Source organism: Hypanus sabinus, chromosome 9 (assembly GCF_030144855.1).
Source record: "Hypanus sabinus isolate sHypSab1 chromosome 9, sHypSab1.hap1, whole genome shotgun sequence".
NCBI classification, from domain to species: domain Eukaryota; kingdom Metazoa; phylum Chordata; class Chondrichthyes; order Myliobatiformes; family Dasyatidae; genus Hypanus; species Hypanus sabinus.
In genome coordinates, this window is record NC_082714.1 from 4,368,081 (window position 1) to 4,391,554 (window position 23,474).

The 23,474-nt window shown below is 46.6% G+C and overlaps 2 protein-coding genes across 3 annotated transcripts in view; one reads left to right on the top strand and one right to left on the bottom strand.

Annotated features, from left to right (window-relative positions):
* The window catches only part of LOC132399016 (coronin-7-like), a 264,124-nt gene that overhangs the window by 43,688 nt on the left and 196,962 nt on the right, over positions 1-23,474 (top strand). The window contains exons 8-9 of the mRNA XM_059978890.1: positions 981-1,067; positions 6,663-6,745. Of these exons, the coding sequence (XP_059834873.1) occupies positions 981-1,067; positions 6,663-6,745 (170 nt within the window). The remainder of the gene's footprint in view (positions 1-980; positions 1,068-6,662; positions 6,746-23,474) is intronic.
* Positions 17,990-23,474, bottom strand: part of LOC132399017 (vasorin-like) — a 60,188-nt gene continuing 54,703 nt past the window's right edge. For both annotated transcript variants that reach the window (XM_059978892.1, XM_059978891.1), the window contains exon 2: positions 17,990-20,460. In XM_059978892.1, coding sequence (XP_059834875.1) covers positions 18,522-20,460 — 1,939 coding nt within the window. In that variant the 3' untranslated portion in view covers positions 17,990-18,521. The remainder of the gene's footprint in view (positions 20,461-23,474) is intronic.

Below are 23,474 nucleotides of genomic sequence, written 5' to 3' on the forward strand. Positions count from 1 at the left end.
TACTTATTTAATTTTATATGTTTGTATATTTTTTAGTATTTTATGGTATAGTTTTTGATTATTATGTGTTGCAAAGTACTGCTCCCACAAAACAACAAATTTCACGACAGCTGCCAGTGATATTAAACCTGATTCTGAAACATCAACGGTTTATTCCCCTCCACAGATGCTGTTTGACCTGCTGAGTTCCTCCAGCGTTTTGTGTGTGTTGTTCTGGATTTCCATCTCTCGTGTTTAGGCTTTGTTTTCAGCCCAGCTGTGTTTTACCAGTCCTTCCCGGCTCCCTGGCACTGACTAACGGGCTGGCTCACCACGTGCTTGTGACTGTCACGGTAAACATTAGTACAAAAGACGCTCTTTTCTTTGGCCGGTGATCACTCATTGTGAAGGTTACCGTTCTATTTGTGCTGGTCCCCTCCCTGATCTATTTGTGCTGGTCCCCTGCTGTGGCCAGCAGCTGTCATCGAAGCAGGGAACACTGAAGAGGAGGGGAGCAAAGCAGCATCCATCATCAAGGACCCCCACCACCCAGGCCATCCTCTCTCCTCGCTGCTGACTTCAGGAAGGAAGTACAGGAACCTCTGGATTCACACCACCAGGTTATTACCCCTCAACCATTAGGCTCTTAAACCAATGAGGATAATTTCACTCAACCACTCACCATCACTGAACTGTGTTCACAACCAATGGACTTACTTTCAAGGGCTTTTATTTCATGTTTTCAATGCTTATTATTATAATTATATTTTTCATTTTGTATTTACACAGTTTGTCATCTTCTGCACACTGGTTGTTTGTCCGTCTCGTGTGAAGTCTGTCATTAATTCTATTGTCTGTGTATTCTTGCTGAGTATGCCCACAGGAAAATGAATCTCAGGGTTGTAGATGGTCACATGTATGTGCTTTGATAATAAATTTATTTTGAATTTTGGTATTGGGCTTGCTTCACACATGCTTAACAAATCCTCTATTTTTCCTAGTCTGTTAAAGGCCATGACACCATCAAGGATTCCCGTCTGCTGTGGCTGAATGCTTTGGATACTGTCATGTCGACTGGGTTTAGCCAGGTAACTATTGTATAGAATGCATATGGGTCTGTGATGGTGAGGGGACGAGCAGCAGTCTCGCACACTGGCCCCCGTCCTACTATTCGCCTACAACCCCCCCCCCACCCTCAGGGTGATGTGACATCTTAACTCAAAATGTCAACAATTCCTATCCTACCCCCCTCCACACACAGCCCGGCTGAGTTTCTCCAGCAGCTTGTTTGTGTCCGCAGATTCCAGCATCTGCAGTGTCGTGTGTCCTCGATCTCAGGGAGTCACAGAGCAAAGCAACATTCGGCCCAACCAGTCCATGTTGACCATGGTGCCCAATGTTCTGCATTCGGTCCCGCTCCCTCAAAGTACTGCCTCTCCACGTACCTGCCCGAGGTTATTGTACCCACCTCAACCACTTCCTCTGGCAACTTGTTTCTCTGCATGAAAAAGTTGCCCTTGTGTCCTTTTTAAATCTTTCCCCTCTCTTCCTAAATCTGTGCCCTCTAGTTTTGGACTTCCTGTCCCATCCAATACAGATCAACATAGCGTCTAACTCCTGTACTCAGTACTTTGATTTATGAAGGCCGATGTCCCTACCTCCCTGTGACACCTCTCTTCCCAAATCCTCTGTTCTATTGCGCTCCTTAGTGCCCTGCTGTTCACTGTGTAAGTTCTACCCTGTTTTTTCCTCCCAAAATACAACACCACACTTGCCTGCATTAAATTCCATCTGCCATTTTTCCAGCTGATTGGGATCACTGTGCAAGCTTTAATCATCTTCCTTACTATCCACTACACCCGCAGTCTTGGTGTCATCCGGAAAGCATATTGTTAATTTCCTAAATTAGCCACAGATAGTGCCTCCTCGTAGAGCTTCTCTTTCCCGCTGGAGCATTCTTGCTGAGATTTATAAAATATCCCCTTAAATGCCTGTGACTGGTTGGCTACTGCCTGACTCTGTAATCTATTTTCCTTTTCCATTTTAGCCGAATAAGTCTTCACACCACTGTCAAGTTGTGGATTCCTGGTACTGGACCGAGTCTAACGCAAATTCTACTGTGCTAAAGTCATTCTTTCCTTGAGGTCCTTTACTGTGAGATCATTTGTTAAATTTTCTCTCTTAAGAGGATGCCTGTGAAGTAGACAGGCTTTCACAACAGTCCAGTGACTTTGTCGTTACCCAGCACTGAAATCAGTACAGGACCATCAGACTCAAGAAAACAATTCCTTTCCCCAAGCAGTGAGGCTGATCAACAGTTACACCCACCTCACTACGTTATCGTTTCCTGTCAGTCCACCTTATGTACAGGCACTCCTGTTCCTAGTGTCACTTTGTGGGCATACAACTATTTATGTATATAAGATATCTTATGTATTTATATCTATTGTGTTTTTATTATTGTGTACTTTATCTTATTTTGTTTTTTCTTTGTTACATCAGATGCAGAGTAACAATTATTTTGTTCTCCTTTATACTTGGGTACTGGAATTGACATTAAATAATCTTGAATGAGAGAAGATTTATTATTTATTTAATCACTTGAATTCGGGCTCCCCTTTTGCCAAGGTGGGATTTGAACTTTTGTTCCTGAGAAATGATCTCACTTAATGTTACAGAAGGTGGTTGTTCAGCCTGCCATGCCTGTGCTGGCTCTCTGCAGAACAAGTACCTCAGCCAGATTTCCCTGTGCCCCTGGGGTTTTGATACTTCTTTCATTTTTTTTTCCTACTAAACCACTTATGTTGAAGTTGTATTGAGGAGGCCAAACTTGGAATATTGTTATCTCTAACATTGATTTCTCTAACTTTTATTAATGCCCCTCCTCCTTTTCTCACCCCATCCCTTATTTCTTTCTCTCTCTCTCTCTCTCTCTCTCTCTCTCTCTCCCTCCCCCTCTCACTCTCTCCCCCTCTCTCTCTCTCCCCCTCTCCACCCCCCTTTTTCTCTCTTTCTGCCCCCACACAATCACTCTTTGCCTGTTCTTCATCTCCCTCTGGTGCTCCCCTCCCCCTTTCTTTCTCCCTAGGCCTCCTGTCCCCTGATCCTTTCCCTCTCCAGCTCTGTATCCCTTTTGTCAATCACCTTTCCAGCTCTTAGCTTCCACCCCCCCCCCCCCATCTTCTCCTATCATTTTGGATTTCCACCTCCCCCCTCTTACTTTCAAATCTGTTACTATTTTTTCTTTCAGTTCGTCCTGACGAAGGGCCTCGGCCCAAAACATCGACAGTGCTACTTCCTATAGATGCTGCCTGGCCTGCTGCGTTCCACCAGCTTTTGTGTGTGTTGTTTGGAATATTGTTTGCAGTTTTGGTCATCAACTTGCAGGAAAGGTGTAAATAAGATTCAAAGAGTACAAAGAAAATTTACAATGATATAACCAGGACTTGAGGATATGAGTTTTAGGGAAAGTTTAAATTCTTGCGTAGGGCTTTATTCCCCGCAGTGTGGGAGAATGGGAAAAGAATTGATAAATGTATACAAAATTATGAAGGGTATAGATAGGGTAAATGCAAGCAGGCTTTTTCCACTGAGGTTGGGTGTGACTAGAACTAGAGTCATAGGTTAAGGGTGAAAGGTGAAAGGTTTAAGAGGAACCTGAAGGGAGCTTCTTCACTCAGAGGGTGGAGTGAGTGTGGAAGGAGTTGCCAGTGGAAGTGATGGATGTGGGTTTGAGTTCAACATTTAAGAGGAAGTGTGGGTAAGTACCTGGTTGGGAGGGGTGTGAAACATAGAAATACAGAATAAGGCCCTTCAGTCCACAATGCTGTGCTGAACATGTACTTACTTTAGAAATTACCTAGGGTTACCCATAGCCCTCTATTTTTCTGAGCTCCATGTACCTATCCAGGAGTCTCTTAAAAGACCCTATCGTATCCACCTCCACCACTGTCACCGGCAGCCCATCCCACACACTCACCACTCTCTGCGTAAAAAAAATTATCCCTGACATCTCCTCTGTACTTACTTCCAAGGACCTTAAAATTGTTCCAACTCATGTTAGTCATTTCAGCCCTGGGAAAAAGCCTCTGACTATCCACACGATCAATTCCTCCCTTCATCTTATGTACCTCTATCAGATCACCTCTCATCCTCTGTTGCTCCAAGGAGAAAAGGCCAAGTTCACTCAACCTATTCTCATAGGGCTTGCCCCCCAATCCAGGCAACATCCTTGTAAGTCTCCTTTGCACCCTTTCTATAGTTTCCACATCTTTCCTGTAATGACGTGACCAGAACTGAGCACAGTACAGCAAGTGGGGTCTGACCAGGGTAATATACAGCTGCAACATGACCTCTCAGCTCTTGAACTCAGTTCCATGATTGGTGAAGGCCAATGCACCGTCTGTCTTCTTAACCACAGAGTCAACCTGCACAGCAGCTTTGTGTCCTATGGACACAGACCCCAAGATCCCTCTGATCCTCCACACTGCCAAGAGTCTTACCATTAACACTATATTCTGCCATCATATTTGACCTACCAAAATGAACCACCTCACACTTATCTGGGTTGAACTCCATCTGCCACCTCAGCCCAGTTCTGCATCCCATCAATGTCCCACTGTAACCTCTGACAGCCCTCCACACTATCCACAATACCCCCAACCTTTGTGTCATCAGCATACTTACTAACCCATCCCTCCACTTCCTCATCCAGGTCATTTATAAAAATCGCGAAGAGAAGGTGTCCCAAAACAGATTCCTGAGGCACTTCACTGGTCATCGGCCTTCATGCAGAATATGACCCGTCTACAACTATTCTTTGCCTTCTGTGGGCAAGCCAGTTCTGGATCCACAAAGCAAGGTCTCCTTGGATCTCATGCCTCCTTACTTTCTCAATAAGCCTTGCATGGGAAACCTTATCAAATGCCTTGCTGAAATCCATATACACTACATCTAATGCTCTACCTTCATCAATGTGTTTAGTTACATCCTCAGACTATTCAATCAGGCTAGTAAGGCACGACCTGCCTTTGACAAAACCATTCTGACTATTCCTAATCATATTATGTCTCTCCAAATCTTTATAAATCCTGCCTCTCAGGATCTTCTCCACCGACTTATCAACCACTGAGGTAAGACTCACTGGTCTATAATTTCCTGGATTATCTCTACTCCCTTTCTTGAATAAGGGAACAACATCTGCAACCCTTCAATCCTCCGGAACCCCTGCCATCCCCATTGATGATGTAAAGATCAGTGCCAGAGACTCAGCAATCTCCTCCCTTGCCTCCCACAGTAGCCTGGGGTATACCTCATCCAGTCCCGGTGACTTATCCAACTTGATGCTTTCTACAAACTCCAGCACATCATCTTTTTTCATTTCTATATGCTCGATCTTTTCAGTCTGCTGTAAGTCATCCCTACCTTTGCCAAGGTCCTTTTCTGTAGTGAGTACTGAAGCAAAGTATTCATTAAGTACCTCAACTGTCTCCTCTGGTTCCATATACATTGTTCCACTGTCACTCTTGATTGGTCCTATTCTCTCACGTCTTATCCTTTTGCTCTTCATTTACTTGTAGAATGCCTTGGGGTTTTCCTTAATCCTTGCCAAGGCCTTCTCATGGCCCCTTCTGGCTCTCCTAATTTCATTTTTAAGCTCCTTCCTGCTAACCTTATAATTTTCTAGTTTTCTATCATTACCAAGTTCTTTTTAACTATGTAATGAATGGGTAGCTATGGTCCAAAAGCAGTGCAATGGGACTAGTCATGGACTAGATGGGCTGAAGGGCCTGTTTCTGAGCTGTGGTGTTCTGTGTTTCCACCAGACAGAAAGAAAAGCCAGTTTGTTGTGAAGATTGGTGGTCAGTCACGGAGTTGGGGAATTGCTAGAAAGTAGCAACGAGTGACCCAAAGCTGATTAATGTAGAGAGTAGGCCAGCAAAAAATATTAAAGGAGATGTGACTTACCACAGTGGAAGAAGCCAACTAAAGTAAACATTGGTCCCTTAGAGGATGGGACTTTGGAGTTAATAGAGGATTGGATATTGGAGGGTGTATTGCTGAGGCTTTATTAGACATTGGTCAGACCACACTTGGAGTATTGTGAGCAGTTTAGGGTCCCTTATCTAAGGAAAGATGTGCTGCCATTGGAGAGGGTGATGAGAATGATCCTGGGAATAAAATGGTTATCGTATGAGTGATATTCGATGGCTTGGGGCCTGTAGTTTAGAAGAATGAGGGGGGATCTCATTGAAACATCGAATACTGAAAGGTCTAGATAGAGTGGATGTGGAGGGAATTTTTCCAAACGTGGGAGAATTTAGGACCAGAGGGTGCAGGCTCAGAATAGGATATCCTCTAGAACAGGGTTGAGGAGGAATTTCTTCAGTCAGAGGATACTGAATCTGTGGAATTCACTGCCACAGACAGCTGTGGATGCCAAGTCATTGAGTATATTTAAAGTGGAGGTTGACAGATTATTGATTAGTAAGGGTGTTAAAGGGAAAATGCAGGAGAATGGGATTAAAAGGGATAATAAATCAGCCCTGATGGGCTGAATGGCTAATTGCCTTGTAGTATCTGCCACACAACCCACGCCAGCAGCCTGTGTTCACTGATATGTTGCTGGGTGCTGCCTCTGGGGTGTTCTTTCTCACTCCCTTCATCCTTCCTTGTCTCTCTAGGTACGCGAGCGGCAAGCAAAGCTGTGGGACGTGCGGCAGTTCACCACGCCTGTCTGCACCCTGACAATTGACACGGACCAGGGGTGAGTGCACACATCTGTTTTGTACTCTGTATCACAGACTTGGGTCATATCTTCTCTCCTCACTGAGGGGGCATTGAATTTGCACCTCCTGCAGTTACTGATGTGGATATGAAATGTGTCAGATCTGGGAGGTTCCAATGTCATTCCCCAGACTGAACAGCAGATCACGAATGTTTGTCACGTACATAGAAACATACAATGAAACACAGTCTGAGGATATGCTGGGGGCAGCCCGTGAATCTCACCATGCTTCCGGCACCAACACAGCATGCCTGCAACTTGCTAACCCTAACCACACATCTTCAGAAAGCGGCAGGAAACCAGAGAAACCCGGTGGAAGTTACAGGCAGCAGCAACAACTGAACCCTGATCTTACCGCTGGCACCGTAAAGCATTACGATATAATACCGCCCTCATAGATTGGTGGAATTGAAGGCATTCTGTACTCCTGGTCCACCGGCTGAGACAGAGGACAATGAAGACGGGTGGTCATCGATGGTCTATGCTCCCCTGGGAGTAAAGGGCCCAAAGAGAATGATGGTTTCAGAATTGGTGTATTCGGGGCCATGGTTTCTTCTGTCCAGTTACTCAGTCTCTCTGTCCTGTTAGATAATCAGAGAATCCTTGTCACGTCATGGCCATTTCCTTGATTTCATATTTAGTACACTGTTCTGTCCCACAGGTCATTCATGTGCATAGTGGTTGACTAGAATTGATTGATGTGATACTCCACTGGAAAGGAAGGTCTTGTGAAAGTCCGTAAAGCAGAGCAGGAAGAAGGGATTATAAACGTGAAATTCTGCAGACGCTGGAAATCTTCAGCAGCACGCACAAAAGCTGGAGGAACTCAGCAAGTCAGGCAGCATGTATATTAATGAATAACAGTAGACATTTCAGTCTGAGATCCTTCATCAGGACTGGAAAGGAAGGAGGAAGCCAGAATAAAAAGATGGGGCAAAGAGTACAAGCTGGCAGGTGATAGGTGAGGGGGAAGGGGGGTGGATGTTGTGCGGTGATAGATTGAAGAGGTGAAGGGCTGGAGAAAAAGAAATCTGATAAGTGAGGAGAATGGAAGCAAGGGAAGGAAGAGGGGAGCCAGAATGGTGGGTAGAAAAAGGAGTCAGAGCAGTTATCAGAAGTTAGAGAAATTGAAGTGCATGGAGAGGATTAGTTTCTGGCAGCAGTGCAGTGATATATTGTAAATTATAAATATATATATATATATATATATATATATATAGATATATATATATATATATAGATATATATATATATAATTAATAAATAAATAAATAGATAGATAAATATATATATATATATATATATATATTAAATAAGTAGCACCAAAAGAGCAAAAATAGTGAGATAGTGTCCATTCAGAGATTTGATGGCAGAGGGGAAGAAGCTGTTCCTGAAACAATGAGTGTGGGTCTTCAGGCTCCTGCACCTCCTCCCTGATGGTAGCAATGGAAAATAAGATCTAAAGGTGGCTTACAAGATGTGACTAAATCTCCTGTGGTGCTGGAACTGGAAGGAGTGCCATAAATTGGATCATTTCAGAAATAAAGTCTGTTTTCCAGGGACATTTTTCCAAGGCAGTGGATATATGAACCCAGTAATTGATTCATTGTAAAATATTTCAAATTCTTGGAACTCTAAGCATATGTGAAAATGACTGTTGCTTTAAAAATAAAGCAGAATTTAGCAGCTTAAGTACAAGTACAAGTACTGTACAAAGGGCGGCACAGTAGCATTGCAGTTAGGGTAATGGGTTCAGTTCCCGCTGCTGTGTCTGCATGGGCCTCCTCCATTTGCTTTGGTTTTCCCCAAGATGCACATTAAGGCCAGTCCTGACAAAGGGTCTCGGCCCAAAACTTCAACAGTGCTTCTCCTTATAGATGCTGCCTGGCCTGCTGTGTTCCACCAGCATTTTGTGTGTGTTGCTTAGGGTTAGTAAGGTGTGAGCATGCTATGTTGGTGGTGGAGTCACAGTGACACCTGGGCTGCCAAGCACGATGCTCAGACTCTGTAGGTTGTTGACGCAAATGATGTATTTCACCTTGTTTCGAAGTTTTAAGGAACATATGATAAATAAATTAATCTTCTTTAGATACCTGACCCTGGAATAGAAACCACAGGAGACTTGTTAGTGGCTTAAATGATTAATGATATATGATATAAATATCATATAAATGATTTTGTCCGGCCCACAGAGCCCTTGTGCATTGTGTGAGCCCCCAATCCACAATCTGATCAATACTTCTCAGCTGCAAAAGCAACTCGCACCACCTCCTTTCCAGTTAAAGATTAATTTTTCTTGTTGATTTCTGTAGGAGCTTAAGGTCAACTAATTGCAAATTACTAAAAGCCTTCAGAACCAATAACAAATGTAGAATTAATGAAGCTGGCAAAACCACACTGAGAACGTAGGCTGTTTGTATCCTGACAGAAATATTTAAAGTGGAAGTATCCGCTCCCTTCAGTTTCAGACATGTGATTAGCATCTGTGTGAAGGGTGGAAATCGTTTATCTTTTCTATCCGCCTCTCTTCCCCTCACACTCACAGACATTGTAAAAGTGTTCACTTATTCCTGCCACGGATTGTGTGTTTTGGAACCAAGAAGAAGAAAGTGGTATTTTGTGTGTATGTATGTCGCCTTTATCAAAGAAATAACCAATCATTCTGGTTGCAAGATGTTTGTAAAATCCTGTTCGGAACCACAATGTTGATGACTGATTACCTCAGTTCACTGAATTAATGCGGGGCCGAATGAATGAACAAGCCTTCAGGGTTTCTTCTTGCTAACTTGCCTCCTAGATCTCATTTGAATACAATTGCATCCTCCGTGGTTTACAGTAATCGGAATTTTTGCATATGTGTATTACTTAAATAAAACCAATATTTTTGAATTTAAAAAGGGTTACTGGGTACAATGCATTGTATTTTTTTCACAAAGAGACAAGAAGCATTTGACTTGACCTGAAAGTTTTCCTGGCAGTTCACATACCCTTCACACATTAACACTGAAGTGGCAGACTTCTTCACTGGATTTCCTTCTCTTGCTGAGGGATTGGAGCAGGGGGCAGGTTGTGCCTGACTGAATTTTTTGAGGATGTGACTAAACACATTGATGAAGGTAGAGCAGTAGATGTAGTGTATATGGATTTCAGCAAGGCATTTGATAAGGTACCCCATGCAAGGCTTATTGAGAAAGTAAGGAGGCATGGGATCCAAGGGGACATTGCTTTGTGGATCCAGAACTGGCTTGCCCACAGAAGGCAAAGAGTGGTTGTAGACGGGTCATATTCTGCATGGAGGCCAGTGACCAGTGGTGTGCCTCAAGGATCTGTTCTGGGACCCCTACTCTTTGTGATTTTTATAAATGATCTAGATGAGGAAGTGGAGAGTGGGTTAGTAAATTTGCTGATGACACGAAGGTTGGGGTGTTGTGGATAGTGTGGAGGACTGTCAGAGGTTACAGCGGGACATTGATAGGACACAAAACTGGGCTGAGAAGTGGCATATGGAGTTCAACCCAGATAAGTGTGAGGTGGTTCATTTTGGTAGGTCAAATATGATGGCAGAATATAGTATTAAAGGTAAGACTCTTGGCAGTGTGGAGGATCAGAGGGCTGTTGGGGTCTGAGTCCATAGGACACAAAGCTGCTGTGCAGGTTGACTCTGTGGTTAAGAAGGCAGACGGTGCATTGGCCTTCACCAATCGTAGGACTGAGTTTAAGAGCCGAGAGGTAATGTTGCAGCTATATAGGACCTTGGTCAGACCCCACTTGGAGTACTGTGTTCAGTTCTGGTTGCCTCACTACAATGGAAACCATAGAAAGGGTGCAGAGGAGATTTACAAGGATGTTGCCTTGTTTGGGAAAAGGGTAGACAGGCGGAATAAAGAGGAGGGGGAGGGGATGAGATTGAGGCAATAGACAATAGACAGTAGGTGCAGGAGTAGGCCATTCAGCCCTTCTAGCCAGCACCGCCATTTACTGTGATCATGACTGATCATACACAATCAGTACCCCGTTCCTGCCCTCTCCCCATATCCCTTGACCCCACTATCTATAAGAGCTCTATCTAACTCTCTCTTGAATGCATCCAGAGACTTGGCCTCCACTGCCTTCTGGGGGAGAGCATTCCACATATCCACCACTCTCTGGGTGAAAAAGTTTTTCCACATCTCTGTTCTAAATGGCCTACCCCTTATTCTTAAACTGTGGCCTCTAGTTCTGGACTCATCCATCAGCAGGAACATGCTTCCTGCCTCCAGCATGTTAATCCCTTAATAATCTTATATGTTTCAATCAGATCCCCTCTCATCCTTCTAAATTCCAGTGTATACAAGCCCAGTCGCTCCAATCTTTCAACGTATGACAATCCCGCCATTCCGGGAAGTAACCTTGTGAACCTACGCTGCACTCCCTCCATAGCAAGAATGTCCTTACTCAAATTTGGAGACCAAAACTGCACTCAATACTCCAGGTGGGGTCTCACCAGGGCCCTGTACAGCTGCAGAAGGACCTCTTTACTCCTATACTGAATTCCTCTTGTTATAAAGGCCAGCATGCCATTAGCTTTCTTCACTGCCTGCTGTACCTGCATGCTTGCTTTCATTGACTGATGTACAAGAACACCTAGATCTCATTGTACTTCCCTTTTTCCTAACTTGACTCCATTTAGATAGTAATCTGCCTTCCTGTTCTTGCCACCAAAGTGGATAACCTCACATTTATCCACATTAAACTGCATCTGCCATACATTTGCCCACTCACCCAACCTGTCCAAGTCACCCTGCATTCTCATAACATCATCCTGACATTTCACACTGCCACCCAGCTTTGTGTCATCAGCAAATTTGCTAATGTTACTTTTAATCCCTTCATCTAAATCATTAATGTATATTGTAATCAGCAGTGGTTCCAGCACCAAACCTTGCAGTACCCCACTGGTCACAGCCTGCCATTTTGAAAGGGACCCATTAATCACTACTCTTTGTTTCCTGTCAGCCAGCCAATATTCAATCCATGTCAGTACTCTGCCCCCAATACCATGTGTCCTAATTTTGCCCACTAATCTCCTATGTGGGACTTCATCAAAAGCTTTCTGGAAGTCCAGGTACACTACATCCACTGGCTCTCTGTTGTCCATTTTCATAGTTTCATCCTCAAAAAACTCCAGAAGATTAGTCAAGCGTGATTTTCCCTTCATAAATCCATGCTGACTCGGACTGATCCTTCTACTGCTATCCAAATGTATAACCATATAACAATCACAGCACGGAAACAGGCCATCTTGGCCCTCCTAGTCCGTGCCGAACCCTTAATCTCATCTAGTCCCACCTACCCGCACTCAGCCCATAACCCTCCACTCCTTTCCTGTCCATATACCTATCCAATTTTACCTTAAATGACACAACTGAACTGGCCTCTACTACTTCTACAGGAAGCTCATTCCACACAGCTATCACTCTTTGAGTAAAGAAATACCCCCTTGTGTTTCCCTTAAACTTCTGCCCCCTAACTCTCAAATCATGTCCTCTCGTTTGAATCTCCCCTACTCTCAATGGAAACAGCCTGTTCACGTCAACTCTATCTATCCCTCTCAAAATTTTAAATACCTCGATCAAATCCCCCCTCAACCTTCTACGCTCCAATGAATAGAGACCTAACTTGTTCAACCTAAATGTGTCGTAATTTCCTCTTTTATAATTGACTCCAGCATCTTTCCTACCACTGACATCAGGCTAACTGGTCTATAATTCCCTGTTTTCTCTCTCCCTCCTTTCTTGAAAAGTGGGACAACATTAGCCACCCTCCAATCAGCAGGAACTGTTCCTGAATCTATAGAACATTGGAAAATGATTACCAATGTGTCCACGATTTCTAGAGCCACCTCTTCAAGTGAGCTCCTTCACTCCAAAGTGCAAGGCCCTCGCCGGCTTTTTGCTGCATTGAGATTGAGATGTCCCCTGTCAAGTGGTGAACAACACACACAAAATGCTGGAAGAGCTGATAGGTCAGGGAGCATATATAATAGTCAAAATATGGGGCCAAGACCCTTCATCAGGAGGATCTCAGCCTGAAACATTGACTGTTTATTCCTCTCCATAGATGCTGCCTGACTTGCTGAGCTCCTCCAGTATTTTGTGTGTGTTGCTTACGTCTTTCAACATCTGCACAATCACTTGTGTTCATGTAATTCAGAGGTGATGTACCTCAAACAAGAGAAAATCTGCAGACACTGGAGATCCGAGGAACTCAGCAGGCCCCTATCTCTGTTTTGGGATTGGAGATGGTCCCCCAACTGAAATTTGGGAGTTGATACATGACTTTGTTTTGGCATGAGATTGGGAGATGGTCCCTGAACTCTGATTGCCTAACTTGGCAGAGCAGCGATACTGGGAGGTGACCTGCTGACTGATTTGATGAATGCCAGCTGAAAGATCTGAAACCAATCACCAGCAGTTTATTTTAAGAAGAGTTTTTCTCAATCACCCTAGGGCAAGTATGGTCCCAGAAGAGTTACTTCACTAAACCATTTTAGCAAAAAATTCTTGCGCAGCATGGATTATAATCGTTTTGAAAAGATCCTTAATTTCCAGAGCTGGTTTGAGCATTTACTGAAATTCCTAAACTAATCCTTGATGCAGCACAATTGTAGGTTTCTTCGATGTAATTATTAGCATTTTGAGAAATACTCTGGCTGATTACGAAATAGAATTCAGGTGTGTTACTCGAGGGCAAACGAGTCCCAGCTGTGTGCTGACAATGACTCTTGTGTGGGGGGATGTTTCACTTCAATGCCAGTCTATCACATCCACCTCAAGGAAAGTTAAAGGCTGCGTGTTTATCAGTGAGTGTGCAAGAGTTGCCGAGGGCAAGGAGCAGAGCACATGTGCAAGCGAGGCCACTCTAGAATTCCCTCACTACCCCTCTCTGATTCAGGCTATGATTCGGTGATCTTTGAATTCGAGGGCAGGGAGCCTTAAACATATTATTGGAGAAAATGACTAATATCAGGGGGCATCATTTTAAGGTGAATAGGGGGTGTGTCAGAGGTAGGTTTCTTCCACAGAGCATGGTGGAACACACTCCCAGGAGTGGTAAGGGCATTTCAGGAACTCTCAGGCACATGGGTGATAGAAAAAAAACCAGAGGGAACAGTTAGATTGATCTTAGAGTAGGTTAAAATATAGGCACAATGTCCTGGCTGAAGGGCCTGTACTTTGTCCCATGTTCTACATTCTGTGTTAAAATTTGAAGCTAAGGTTTCCGTATATTTGGAAAGCCATTTGGCTGGTCAGCAATAGTCTGCATGGCTTTTCTTGTCACATGTACTTCAAAACATGCTGTGAAACGTGTCATCGTGGTCAAATCCAATCAGCGTGATTGTGCCACAATTCTGGTGCCACAACTTGCTAACCCTAATCTGTACATTTTTGGAATGTGAGAGGTGGCCCACACAGTCATGAGAAGAATGTAAAAACTTCCTACAGAGTAGCTGGAATTGAACCCCGATCCGTGATTGGTGTGACACGTTGCACCAGCCACTGTGTTACCATGTTTCTTTGTGGACACATGGAATGAGTGTAGATGGGCAAAAAGTCTGCTCGTTGAAGGACCCATTTGTGTGTTGGCCCTGCAACTTTAAGACCCTTATTAAAATCTACCCTTCTGCATAACTTCTGTCAAATTCTGCCTGAAAAAACATTCTTGCAAAGCATCTAGGGATGTATTTTTCCAGTCCGATCTCCCCGGAAAACCTGCTTTATTTTCAAAGCATGCAGTAATCTCTGATGGTTTCAGGATTGACTACCTGCTGTAGACCTCAGGTTATGTGGGCTGCTGGGCTGATTGAGCAAGTTAAATAATCTAATTACTGAGGTCTGAAAGCAGGCCACGGTTAATCCTATTATTAGCTCTCCTGGTCTTTGCTCTAATTCTGCAGTAGTCGCCTTCCCAGAGTACAGGTGCTTTAATAAAGAATTAACGTCCTGGGCCTGGTCTCCATGACAACATATAATTTATATAAAAATAACTGCATTCCAGTAGTACCTGTCTTTCTGGCTGGAGGTGAAAGGTTGCTGGTCAGACCACTGAAACTGTGATTCCAGTGGCCTACCATTTCTCCTCTGATCTGTGCTGCTCACAGCCTGTGTAATAGGCACAGTCAGGTAACTTAACACTGTCCTCTAGCATTTGGTCATTATACCTTCTATAAAACTCATGGTTTGATAATTAAAGTCTACAAACACACAGTGAAAATACAGCAAGAGTCGAGAAGGTCGTAAAAAGAATAGATTTCTTTATTTCTCAGCTGGGCTGATGGAATTCAGTCTGGATAAGTGTGATTCAGTTTGGTAGGTTGAACTTGAAGGCAGAGTATAGGGTTAATGTCAGGATTTAATAGTCTTGAGAAACAAAGGGGTCTTGGGGTTCACGTCTATAGATCCCTCAAAGTTGTAGCGCACGTTGATAGGGTGGTTAACAAGGCACAGTGGTATTCATTAGTCTAGGGGGTGGGGGTTGAGTTCAAGAGCCGCAAGGTTATGTTGCAGCCCTATAAAACTCTGGTCAGATCCCACTTAGAAGATTGTGTTCATTTCTAGTCCTGCTGTTGTAAGAAGGATGTAGAAGCTGAAGAGAAGCTGCAGAGGAGATTTACCAGGATGATGCCTAGATCAGAGAGCATGTCATTTGAGGAAAGGTTGAATGAGCTAGGACTTTTCTCTTTGCAGCAAAGGAGGGTGAGAAGTGACTTGATAGAGGTGTATGGGATAATAAGAGTTGACAGCCAGAGGCATTTTTTTCAAGGTCAAAATGGCTAATACAAGGAGCCATAACTTTAAAGTGTTTGGAGGAAAGTATGGGGGGTGGGGGGGAATGTCAGATTTAGTTGGTATGTGGAATGTCTTGCCAGGAGTGGGGGTAGAGGCAGGTGTTTTAGGGACATTTAAGAGACTCTTAGGTTTGTACATGGATGAAGACAAATGGAGGGAAGGATTAGATTGATCTTGGAGTAGTTTAAAGGGATGTCATAATGTTGTGGGCCATGGGGCTGTGCTGGGCTGTTAGGTTCTATTCCTATTGCTAAATGAGCACATTTGGCCATTAGTGGGAGTTTGCTGTACACAATATGTTACCACAATGACCACAGAAGGTTTACATTCTTTGTGAAGAGGGGAGTGATATAGTAGCAAGGTTCTATTTCCTTAAAATAATTTCTCCAACTGCATTTTATGTTATTTCCTAATCTCTTCTGTCAGGCCTGCTCAGTGTCTGTTTTTAACCTGCCACATGCTTTTTGATATTTCAACATGACATGTATTCAGTGTTTCAGTCCTGGATTGTTTGGATGTTTGGAGTGAGTTCATCACAGACTCTTGTGGAGATTATAGGTCATATCCATATTCTGAAAGAGAATTGATGCTGTTCCCTCCCTCCCTCAGTTCTGCTGATCTGATTGAGAAACATGTAAGCATTGAAGAGTCGTTGAACGATACAGGCCCTTCGGCCCAATTAGTCCATGCTGACCATGGTGCCTGCCCAGTTAGTCCCAATTTCCTGTGTTCTGTCCATATCTCTCTGAGCTTCGTCCCTGCATGTACCTGTCCAGTGATTCTTAAATGATTCTCTTGACCTAACGTAACCAGTTCCTCTGGCATCTCGTTCCATACACTCACCATCCTCTGTGTAGAAAAGTTGTCTTTCTGTTCCCTTTTAAATCTTCCCCTCTCACCCTCAATCTTTGCACATTAGCTTTTGGTCTCTCCTACCCTGGGGAAAAAGACTATTTCTGTTCACCTCATCCCTGCCTCTAATAATCTTAAACATTTCTATAAGGTTGCACATCATTCTCGTCTGTTCCAAGGAACAGCCTTGCCAATGACTCCCTCTAACTTAGGCTCTCTCATCCTAGCAACATCCTCATAAATCTTTTCTGCACTCTTTCCAGTTTAACCACCTACCTCCTGTCATAGGATGACCAAAACTACAAAGGATTCCAGTGTGGTCTCAGCAACAACTTACACAACTGTAACAAAGGACATATGAGGGGCAAGTGTGCTGCCTGGAGTGGTGGTGGAGGTAGAAACAGGGAGTTATAAGAACCACACACAAAAAATGCTGGAGGAACTCAGCAAGCCAGCCAGCATCTATGGAAAAAAGTAGACATTTCAGGCCGAGACTCTTCGACATTTTGGCAGGACTGGAGAAAAAAAAAGAGTGGATTTAAAAGGTGGAGGTGGGGGAGAGAGATACACAAGGTGATAGGTGAAACCAAGAGGGGGAGGGGTGAAGTAAAGAGCTGGGAAGTTGATTGGTGAAAGAGTTACAAGGCTGGAGAAGTGGGTATCTGATAGGCGAGGACGGAATGCCATGGAATAAAAAGGGGGAGGAGCACCAGAGAGAGGTGATGGGAGGCAAAGAGATGAGGTGAGAGAGGGAATCGAGGATGGGAATGGTGAGGGAGGGGAACATTACCGGAAGTTTGAGAAACCTATGTTCACGCCATCAGGCTACCCAGACAGAATATAAGGTGTTGTTACTGTAACCTGAGTGTGGCCTCGTCACAACAGTAAGGAGGCCATGGATAGGCATATCAGAATGGGAATGGGAAGTGGAATTAAAATGGCTGGCCACTGGGAGGTCCCACTTCTGGTGGACAGAGCGTAGGTGCTCGGTGAAGCAGTCTCCCAATCTATGTCAGGTCTCACCAATGTACAGGAGGCCACACAAGGAGCACCGGACACAGTATATGACGTCAACAGATTCACAGGTGAAGTGTCGCCTCACCTGGAAGGACTGTTTGGGGCCTTGAATGACAGTGAGGGAGGAGGTGTAGGAGCAGGTGTAGCACTTGTTCCGCTTGCAACCGTGAGGAAGGACGTTTAAGAGATGTTTAGATTGGCACCTGAATGTGAGGGAAATGGAGGAGGACATGGACGTTGTGTAGGCAGAAGAGATTAGTTTAATTGGCCATTTGATGACAGATTTAATGGGTTAGGCACAACATTGTGGGCTGAAGGGCCTGTTCCTGTGCTGTACTATTCTATGTTCTAAAAACATCTTTCTTACAACAGGGTGTGACCAAAACTGTATAAGCAGCCTCACCTATGACTTCCTGGCTCTCTCTTCTGCAGTGTGTCAGCTCTCTTCCCCTCCCTCGTGCTCTGGTAGACCATTCCCTGCAGACCCTAACTGTCCCTGCAACAAGGAAACCACAGCTCACATATCTGTTCTCTAGAAAAATATTTATTTGCTTACAAATATTGTCATATATAATGTGTGTTTAAGAATTTACAGTAGCGAACGGGTGGGTTGGGTGGTATGCGATCGCCACTACCCTTTCTGTTCCTCCTGGTGTGTCAGGGAAAGGCAGTGGATCTTGTGAGATGGGATTCGTAATGGCCAGTGATTCATGCACTCCAGGTGCTTAGGAGCATGCGGAATTTGGCCCTACCAATCGCTGCACACTGGGAACTGTCTGAGTAGCATAGCAAATATTGGTGATATTTACAGTCATGCATATTGGAAGCCAAGATCCCTCCTTGTAATTGGACTTTTCATGGGGAACCTGGACTGAGCTTGTGTGCAGAGTGGGGCAAGGAAAACCAGGACTGGATTCTTTAAGCAACTTGAATTGGAACTCCCTTGGGGATACTGAGTGCAGACCCCTCTCAATAGGAATGGACATTAATTGAAGCAGTGAAGTTTTACAGGAGTCTTCACTCTTTGGAAATCGCCAGTAATGTTAAGGAATCAGTGGTCACAAGCCATTGGGAGTGTTGCTTTGACGTTCCTGGATTAGTGGCAGTTCAGTCTGCAGCGAAAGGCTTTCGGCTTCCTTTGGACTGTTGGACAGGACTAGGCCCTCTTGAAGGCATGGTTTGATCCCTTCCACATCGTAAGGCTGGGCTCCCAGTCCTGGCACTGGATCTTTCTTGGAGCGCTTTCTCCAGCAGTAGTAAGCGATAGCTGCTGCCAGAAGTGTGATCAGGAAGACGCCTGTAACGGCAGGCCAGATCACACTGGTCAGGTCGGCGACCCTCTCCTGCGCAAATGGAGCTGGCTGGCTCATGGGCAACGTCTGTGCCACTGCGCACGGCTCCACCTTGAGCTCAGAATCCCCCAGAGTACCCACGCAGATCTGATAGGTGGAGTTAGGCCTCAGGCCACGGATACTGTACGCTTGCAGTGAGGTTGGGATGTTGAGGGATACTGGCCTGGGGTCGGGACCCGACCAGTCTTTGTATGTCAGGCGGAGGCCCTTGTAGTAAACTGGTGAGAGCCTGAAACCTTGGAGATTCAGAGTGACTGAGGTGCTGGTGGTCTGGCTGATGTTCACCAGGCTTCTGGCAAAGCCCTGGTGATTGCTCTCTATCTCACAGCGGGTCCCATGGAAGCCTGCTGAGCAGGCACAGAATCGGCGCCCAGCCCTGTCCAGTTGGCAGATACCCCCGTTGAAGCAGTCGGCCAAGGAGCAGGACTGTAGCATCCCGTCATGCTCGCGAGCGGACTTGGTGACCGCTCCAGCTGTGGCCCTGCCATTGAAGGGCAATTGTTCTTCTGGTGGCCACGTGGCCTGGTGACCCACTGTGGTCCGGGACCCAGGGGTGGGTGAGATCCCTATGGTGGTCGCCAGGCCGGTGGGGCAGCCCAGGTCCCCCAGTGCCAGCTCCACTAGCGGCCTGCCAGCGTTGACCGGTGGGAAGTGACACTGGGTCTCTTCTTGCTGCTGGAAGAGGGCGCTGTTAAGCCGTGCCCACTGTACCAACCAGCCCAGCTGGCAGACACAGTGGTACGGGTTCTCTGCCGCCACCAGGCTTCGCAGGTTGGGGAAAAGGTCCAAGAAGCCCTGAGGGATAGTCCTGAGGCCCAGCCCACTGATGTCCAGCTTCTGCAGATTTCTCAAGGGCTTGAAGTCCTCATTCTGCAGCTGAGAAATCCGGTTATTGCCCCGGAGGCTCAGGGAGGTAAGCCCCTCCAGGTGCGCCAGCACCTCTGACACGCTCACCAGCCGATTGTCAGACAGGTCCAGCTCTTGGAGGCCCCGCATACCCTTGAACATCTCCCCGTCAATGGTGGGCAAGCCCAGCCCTGCCAGTTTCAGTGACTCGATCTCCGGCAAGAAGACTAAGCCAAGCTCTGTGCCCGGGATATCGTTCCTACTGAGGTCCAGGAGCAGGAGGGTAGGCAGCTGGAATGGGGGGATGTGCTTGAGGAGATTGTCCTGTAGCTTAAGTTCGACTAGACTGACCAGATCCTCGAAGGCCCCTGCCTGGATGCTAGCGATCTTGTTCTTCTGTAGATACAGCCGTTCCAGGTCCCGCAGCCCCGCGAAGGTTTCGTTGGTGATCTCAGTGATCTGGTTGGCGGACAGGTCCAGATTGTAGAGGGTAGCCAGGGGTCGGAAGATCTGGCCCGGCAGCTCGGAAATCTTGTTGTGTGACAGGTGAAGGAGCTTCAGCTCCCTGAGGCCAGCGAAGTCCTCGCTGCGCAACACTGAGATGGAGTTCTCGAAGGCAAAGATGTTAGAGGTGTCAGAAGGAATATGCCGGGGAATGGTGGACAAGCCTATCTTGACGCACCACAGGATTCCAAAACTGTTGCAGGTGCACTTGGCTGGACAGCAGTGGAGAGAGGGCAGCTCTGCCAGCAACACCAGAACAGTAAGTCCACACAGTCCCTGCCACGGGATCCCCGCCCTGCCAGAAAAAAGAACAGCAGAATCAGAATCAGGTTTATTATCACTGACCTATGTCATGAAATTTGTTGTTTTGCGACAGCAGTACAATACATATATGTACTAAATGACAATGGGGAGAAGGAAAGCTCTGATTTCAAATCTCCGCTGCCTTGTGGCCATACCCACCCATGGGAAAGGCTTTGGGAGTAAATCCCGAGGAAAAAATCCAGAGCCGGGGTCCCTAAGGCAGTTTGATGTTGTTTACAATTTCACTCTGGCAACCTCTGCGATGACACTGGTGCCAAGCTGTATTGGCGCTTGCCCTTCCCTTGGACTACATCAGTGATGTGGAGTGAGGGACCCACTGCATGGGGAACAGCCGGTTCTTCAAATCTCCCCACCCAGGCTCGCGCCCTGGAGAGGACACAGTCCACCAGAGGCACAAACCCCTGATCTCCTGGGATCGATGGCACCTACTGCTACTACTAAATTACAATAGGAAATGTACTGTGGATTCCAGTTAACTGGACCAGTGGTTCACCAGTACAGCCATTGGTTAATTGGGACAGTCGTTTATTTGGGACAACTCTTAAAGAACAAACACTATTCGAGAAAATAACCAGGATTCCCTGTGCTTATTTGGGACACCATGCCACTTAACTGGGACAGCCAAACTGTTTCTAACTAGCGTCAGTAGTGCACACTTTACATACAACACCGTGCTTAGAAACATAGAAATTTACAGCAAATTACAGGCCTTTCAGCCCACAATGTTATGCCGACCATGTGACCTACTCTAGAAACTGCCTAGAATTTCCCTACCACATGGGTCTCTATTTTTCTAAGCTCCATGTACCTATCTAAGAATCTCTTAAAAGACCCTGTTGTATCTGCCTGTACCATCTTTGCTGGCAGTGCGTTCCACGCACCCATCACTCTCTCTGTGAAAAACGTACCCCTGACATGGTTGGGGTGGGGGAGGGTCTAGTGCCCATGATGGAGCTGGCTGAGCCTATAACCAACTTTTTCTGATCCTATGCCGTGGCCCTTCCATACTTGACGATAATGTACATCAGGCATGTTACAAGGGTGCAGTGACAGAAGCCCCAGGTTAGCCTGGGGTTACAGAAGGGCAGAGGTGGTCTTGTAGCGATGTGCTACGCACAGTGCTGAAATAACGACACGCAGTCGGTAAGTCATTTCGAGACTAGTTTATTCAAACTTCGCGGCACTGGCATTTAATCTCTAGCACCCGCCCTCTCCGGGCGGAAATGATGTCAGAGGTGCATTACCAAAGTCTCCCCCCGCGCGCTGGCTATTTGTGAGCCAGTTAGCCTGCGCAGAGAGTAGGTCGCCACATAACCCCACCCCCCCCAGAACTGGTGATACACCCCCCAATGTCCACAGTCTGGATTAGCCTCTGTTTGGGAGGTCTGCCTCTGCGCCGCGGTGCCTGAACCTCGACCGGCTGCGCCAAGTCCACATGGGCTGGTTTGAGTCGGTCTACCGTGAAAACCTCCTCTTTCCCCCCAATGTCCAGAACGTACGTGGACCCGTTGTTATTGATCACCTTGAATGGCCCCTTGTACGGCCGCTGTAGCGGTGCCTGGTGTCCGCCCCTTCGTACAAACACAAACTTACAGTTCTTCAGGTCTTTGGGTACATGGGGCGGGGTCCGTCTGTGTTGTGAAGTGGATATGGGGGCCAGGTTGCCGAGCCTTTCGCGTAGTCTGTCCAGGACTGCTGCGGGTTCTTCCTCTTGCCCCCTTGGGGCTGGTATGAACTCTCCTGGGACGGCCAGGGGTGCGCCGTACACCAACTCGGCCGACGAGACATGCAGATCCTCTTCGGGCGCTGTGCAAATTCCAAGCAGGACCCAGGGAAGCTCGTCCACCCAGTTAGGTCCTCTCAGGCAGGCCATGAGAGCCGACTTCAAGTGACGGTGGAAGCGTTCCACTAGTCCGTTCAGCTGTGGGTGGTAGGCAGTTGTGTGGTGTAGCTGCGTTCCCAACAGGCTGGCCACATCCGACCACAGGCTGGAGGTGAACTGGGCGTCTCTGTCGGAGGTAATGTGGCCGGTACCCCGAAATGTGCTAACCAGGTTGCAATCAGAGCTCGGGCGCAGGAATCGGCAGATGTGTCGGTGAGCGGGACCGCCTCTGGCCACCTCGTGAACCAGTCTACCATAGTTAGGAGGTAACATGCTCCTCGGGACACTGGTAGGGGGCCCACGATATCCACATGAATGTGGTTGAACTTCCGGTGGGTGGGTTCGAACTGCTGCGGCGGGGCTTTAGTGTGCCACTGCACCTTTGCTGTTTGGCACTGCGCGCACGTTCTGGCCCATTCACTGACCTGCTTGCGAAGTCCGTGCCACGCGAACTTGCTGGAGACCAGCCGGACGGTTGTCCTGATAGATGGGTGCGCCAAACCATGTATGGAGTCAAAAACTCACCGCCTCCAGGCTGCCGGAACGATGGGGCGAGGTTGGCTGGCAGCCACGTTGCACAGGAGGGTCCTCTCTCCTGGGCCTATGAGAAAGTCCTGCCTCTGTGTTGTGTGCACTCCCCTGCTGGGCCTGGTTTGGTCCACTGTTGAGCGCGTGGTCTGATAATCTGACCGACGGACACCACGCTCTCCCTCTTGGCTTTCCACAGCATGTCTGCCCGGGCCGCACCTTCCGGGGGTCGCTGAAATCTGTGTCAGCCAGTGGCAGATGTATGTCCTCGGGCAGTTGCTCTAGGAACGCCTGCTCGAACATGAGGAAGGGCTTGTGTCCGTCAGCCAGGGCCAGCATCTCGTTCATCAATGCTGACAGCAGCCTGTCTCCCAAACCATCCAGGTGAAGCAGGCGGGCACCCCGCTCACGCTGTGAGAGGCCAAAGGTCCCAATGAGCAGCGCTTTGAATGTTTCATATTTGCCTTCTTCCGGGGGCGACTGTATGAAATCCGCAATCTGGGCGGCCGTCTCCTGGTCAAGGGCACTCACCACGTGGTAGTGACGCGTGGAATCAGAGGATATCTGCCGAATCT